Source organism: Elephantulus edwardii, unplaced genomic scaffold, assembly GCF_000299155.1.
Source record: "Elephantulus edwardii isolate Elephantulus edwardi_28Jun2011 unplaced genomic scaffold, EleEdw1.0 scaffold00058, whole genome shotgun sequence".
NCBI classification, from domain to species: Eukaryota; Metazoa; Chordata; class Mammalia; order Macroscelidea; family Macroscelididae; genus Elephantulus; species Elephantulus edwardii.
In genome coordinates this window covers 9,802,764-9,808,330 of record NW_006399808.1, presented here as the reverse complement: position 1 = coordinate 9,808,330, position 5,567 = coordinate 9,802,764, and the positions used below count along the sequence as shown (strand labels likewise).

The following is a 5,567-nucleotide window of genomic DNA, read 5'->3' as shown; positions in this document are numbered from 1 at the left end:
GACTAGGGAGGATAGAAGGAGAATTGACGCCTTTGAGCTGTGGTGCTGGAGAAGAGTATTGAATGTACCATGGACTGCCAAGAAAACAAACAGATTCATCACAGAGAGGATTAAACCAGGCTGCTCCTTGGAGGCAAGGATTCTGGGGCTTCGTCTGACATACTTTGGACGTGTTGTAAGGAGAAACAGGTCTTTAGAGAGGGACATCATGCTAGGTAGAGTGGAGGGACAGCGCAGGAGGGGAAGACCCTCTATGAGGTGGATTGATTCAGTGACTGGGGTAATCGGGTTGGGTGTGTCAGAGGCAATGAGAGTGGCACAGGATGGAGCACGGTTTAGGGCTGTTGTACATGGGGTCGCTATGAGTCGCAAACGACTCGACGGCATATAACAACAACAACAACAATATTGGGTAAAACCTACAAAATGTTTGCATATTCTTTACCATGAAAATATTTTTAATAACATAAACTATCCGTAATTCATAATATATATATAAAACTATGCCTATAAAGGTAAAATAAATTTGATACAAAATTTATTACAAAATTTGATACAAAAAAAATAGATACAAATGGAATAAAAGCAGGCAAAGAGTGCAGATGTGCTTGTACAATTTGTGTAAATATCTTGTGGTACAGCTTTACCTCCCCAGTTGATGGAATTTGCAGACCAACCATGTAGTTCTGCTGGGGCCCAGCTAAAACAAAGGACTCAGGCACAGAGTAGGCTGCCTCCAGCGTGACTCTCAGTAGATTGCTCCCCAAGATCTGGGCTGAGGTCAGTAATGGCTCTGACACAAATACTTTCACTTCAAGACTGCATTGCTGGGAAAGAAGAAAAGGATGCAACATTTCAAAAATGACAAAGGCACCCCCTCTGACATTATCTCCAATTAATTCTTAACACTGTTCTAGGGAAGAAAATCAAAGTGAGTTCTTTCCATGCTGAGCACTGAAATAATTTTCTCTAGGTCCCAGGAGTTAGACACACAGCCCAGAATAACTTTCTCTCTAAGACAGACTTGTCATGCTACGATACTGAGGCTAAATGTATACATACACAGACAATCAGAAGAAAAAACCCAGAAGGTTGTGTATTTTAAAAAAAAGTAAGAAGCCCTGGTGGCATTATCATTAATCAGTTGACTGCTAATGGAAATGCCATTAGTGTGAGCCCATCAGCGCTTTGATGGCAGTCAGCTCTAGAGACTTGTGGTTGTTAAGTGCCATTGAGTAGTAGACAACTGATAGTGACCCTATGAATGAAAGACCTGAACACCTGTATAACTTTTATCGTTTCTCCAAGTTCACAGAGTTTCTGGAGGCAAGCTATTTCGGAAGTGGATGCCACTCTTGCTTCCAAGCCTATTTTAATATGGGAGCTCCACCAAACACTGTCCACCATGGGTAACCATTATCACATTTGACACATCAATGTCAGTGTTTAGCATAATAGCAATCACGAGTTACCTCTGTATAGCAAATGGACAGACCAGTGCTATACTACTTAGAAGAATGTTTGACCAAAAACAATTAAAACCAGGCCTGAGGGCCACAGATTAAAATCACCCACCTTTGGTATGGTAGCATAACTTTCTATCCACTAGGCCAATAGAGCTTTCTCTAGACTCACAGAAATTCTATGAACAGATCTAACCCTTGCCCCATCCTACGCCATCCTCACAATCCAAGACATGCTTGAGCTCATTCTTACAGTCACCATCTCAATCCATCATGTTGAGGATCTTCTGTTCTTCTCTGACCTTCCACTTCTTTCGGTATGATGTCATTTGTCATTTCCCAAGGACTAGAACCTTAACTGCTGTTAAGTGCCATTGAGTCATACATGGCTCATAGCAACCCTATGAATAAAGGACCTGAACACTGAAAATCTTATTGAGCAGTTCGACTCTTCCTCATAGGAATGCTAGGTCAGGATTACGCATCAATGACAAGTTTGGTTCGGTTTATACTAAAATGTTAATAGTCCATACAGAAAAATAAGTATAGTAAATTTAAAGACACCCAACAACAATTTCAACCAATGATCTAGAGCACTTCATGGATTCATTGGCCAACTGAAAGTCTTTGGTGAAATGTCTTTTTAACACAAAGACTGTATCTCTTCCACCTTTTGATGAGTCAGTCAATATTTTACTCATAAAACTTTTCAGTATTGCAACTTCAAAGCTTGATTTTTTTTAGTTCTCTTACCTTGAGAAATGCTGAGCAAATATTTCCAGTTTGGTTCTCTAACTACAGGCCTTTGCACATGTCATTATAATACTTTGCTCTGTCTTCTTGGAACTCTTCAGTTTATTTATGTCCTTATTTCTTCCATTTGATAGCAAGTTTGGAGTCAGTTCTGGTATCCACCTTGGCCTTTTCTTTTTTCCTAGCTTTTTAACGGCCTTTTATTTTCTTGATATAAGATATTCCTGAAGTCATTCCACAACTTGCCTGGTCATTGTGTTCAATGCATCAAGTTTGTTCTTGAGATAATCTCTAAAATCAGGATACTTCAGCTTTCGTGGACCTTTAATTTTGAAATTCAACTTCAACTTTCATATGGGCAAATGACAGTCTGTTCCACAGGTACCCCTGGCCTTGGCTTCTCCATCATCTCTTCCCACAGATGTAGTCTACCTGATGCCAATGTATTTCATCCAGTGAAGTCCATATGTTAAGCTGCTATTTATGTTGAGAAAAGGTACTTGTTGCATCTACTGGTGTCTACTCATTCAAAATTAAAAAGAGTGAAGAAAATTAAAGATGTACGAAAACAATGGACCAATGGCTGACAATGACCTATCTTCTGTGATCCTGAGAGCTGAGGATCCAGAGAGTGTATGTCAGCACTACTGTATTACTTTTACTATTACCACTCTAAAAGGGATCACAATAGGAAGTCCTGGGGCTAGTAAGGGGAAAATGTAGAGCAAAAGTAAAAATTACATTTAATAGGGACTGGTAAAGCTCTCTCAAATATGACTCTTAGGTAATTTGCACACCTGGACAAACCCTTTCCTTTGGCATTCCCACCAACAGCACTCTGTCTGAGTTGCAAAAAGCTTGAACCAGCCTGTGGCTGGGGGCTGATATGTGGCTCTCACACTATATATATATATATATCTCACACTATATATATATATATATCTCACACTATATATATATATATATCTCACACTATATATATATATATCTCAGCACCTGAAGAAGCTACTTATCTCCAAGAGAAATGAGAAACCAAGCTCAGAAAGCAAACCAGTGGTACAACCTTCCAGTCCTCTGAAAACCTTTTCCTTCCCCAGTAACCAGTTGTTTCCAGTACCCACTAAGCCAGGTGTTTTCACAAATTATTCCATTTAATCAGTCAAGACACAGCTCTAGAAGACAACATAACCATGGAAGGTTACTCACTCACTCATTGCCCTTACATCAGAATCAACTAGTAGCTGACCCTCTGGCAGATTTTCCAAGGCTGTAAACTGCACTGGAGGAGACTGCCCACCTCTCTCCACAGAGCAGCTGGTGGATCTGAACATTCTACCTTTAGGTTGGCAGTGCAATGCCTTACCCACTAGGTCATCAGAGTTCTAATGGAAGATTATGTCTTTCCTATCTACACCTGGTCAAAGAAAGCATTTATGTGCTCTGTGTCCTTGTGATGATCATCCTTTGCCAATTAATCAGACTGTGTCACTATCAGTCATATTGAATTGTGGGCTCCTCACAGGTAGGCTGCTGCCTTATCTATCCCTGCTGTTCTGAGCCTATCACTAGGCAAGTAAGCTAGTGACAAAGGAGGTGCTTAATGTATGGAACTGAGCCTTAATATAGATTAGCTTGTTAACACTAAATGGCAAGTTGAAACGTTGAGTATTACAACTCCAGTTACCTTACCACCTGGACGAACAATTTCTAGGGGTGAGCCTGGCACAGGATGCAGTGGGATCATTGCTTCAAATGAACTCTCTCCTGTAAAAACAAGACTAAGTTTAGACTCAAAGAAAGAAGAATTAAATTAGCACAACCGCAAGAAAAGACAAATGTGGTCACCTTCTCTTATAAAAAACAACAGTCACTGCTCAGTTGATTCCAACTCCTATCAACACTATGTTGTTGTTCACCATAGAGTCACAATCCACCAATAGCTGACAGGAGGAGATTGTCCATCCTTCTCCCACAAAGGAGCTAGTGGCCGTAAACTGCATGCCTTTGGGACTTCAGTGCAGCTTCTTGCCACTAGGCTGCCAGAGCTCCTTAGGAACTCTATAGGGTAGAACAGAATTGTCCCATTGGATTCTCAGGCTGTAAATCCTCACAGAAGCAGACTTCCACATCTTCTGCCTCTGGGGTAGGTGACAGGTTTGAAAGGCTAACTTCTCAGTTAACATTGAAGCTCTTAACCACTGTATCACTAGGGCTTCCAGTTTCTCCTATCTCTCCTACTCACAGCACCTCCCTCTCAGGCCCACCCCTCCATCTCTCTGGGGCTAACTGTGTATGGTTGTGATAGCCTTTGTTTCTACTTTTGGGTAAATGACATATTTAAATCTGACCTTCCAGTAAAGGAAGCAGATCCACCACAGCTTGACCAAGAACTAAGATCTTCTCATCTTTCTGCTTCTTTTCCTTTGGTAAAACTTCAGTCATCGTTACTAGGAAAAAAAGAAAGAAAATGAGAACATTTCTAGTTCACCATCAGGTAATCAAGATGCAGCAAGCAAGTAAAGTATCATCAAAGAAATATAACTAAATATAAATGAAGTTAAAAGTAAAGGAGGCACCAAGAATATCAGTGAACTTCCAGTAGAAAGAGTGGACTGCTTCAGGGACTTTCAAAGTTTTTGAAAAATTATAAAAAGAGATGTATTTTATGTATGATCATGTATAAACTATGATGCATATACTTAAAGACACTTGCTAAGATATTTCATATAGTATTCATCCTTATGAGTTCAAACCCATTAAGTATTTTATATTCTATCTTCTTCTTATTGTTGCTATTTGCCATTGAGTTGCATAGTGACCCTATCTACAGTAGCTCTGAACCCTGCTCTATCCTGAGCCAGCATTATTGTCTCTGACACACCTACCCTAATTGCCCATCACTGAATCAATCCATCTCATTGAGGGTCTTCCTCTCTTGAGCTGTCCCTCCATTTTTCCAAGCATAATGTCCCTCTCCAAGCACTGGTCCCTCCTTGCAAAATGCCCAAAGCATGTCAGATGAAGCTTCAGAATCCTTGCCTCCAAGGAGCAGCCTGGTTGCACCCTCACTCTAGGATAAACCTGTTTGTTCCCCTAGCAGTCCATGGTATATTCAATACTTTTCTCCAGCACCATGGCTCAAAGGCATCAATTTTCCTTCTATCATCCCTAGTCATTGTCTAGCTTTTTGATGCATAGCATGCAATTGTTAACAATCTCAATCTCTTCACTGTTTATCATGATGCTGCCATTCGGACCAGTAGTGAGTATCTGTTTTCTTGATGGTGAGCTTCAATTTATATTGATGGCTGCAGTTCTTTTTTTTTTTTTTAAATTTAGGTTGTTTATTTT

General features: G+C 40.3%; 1 protein-coding gene across 1 annotated transcript in view; it reads right to left on the bottom strand.

The window, feature by feature from the left end:
• TTC18 (tetratricopeptide repeat domain 18) overlaps nucleotides 1–5,567 on the bottom strand; it is a 146,918-nt gene that overhangs the window by 121,704 nt on the left and 19,647 nt on the right. Inside the window, exons 3-5 of the mRNA XM_006887566.1 lie at nucleotides 4,565–4,663; nucleotides 3,901–3,980; nucleotides 648–827 (exon numbers count right to left, since the gene is read on the bottom strand). Coding sequence (XP_006887628.1) covers nucleotides 648–827; nucleotides 3,901–3,980; nucleotides 4,565–4,663 — 359 coding nt within the window. The remainder of the gene's footprint in view (nucleotides 1–647; nucleotides 828–3,900; nucleotides 3,981–4,564; nucleotides 4,664–5,567) is intronic.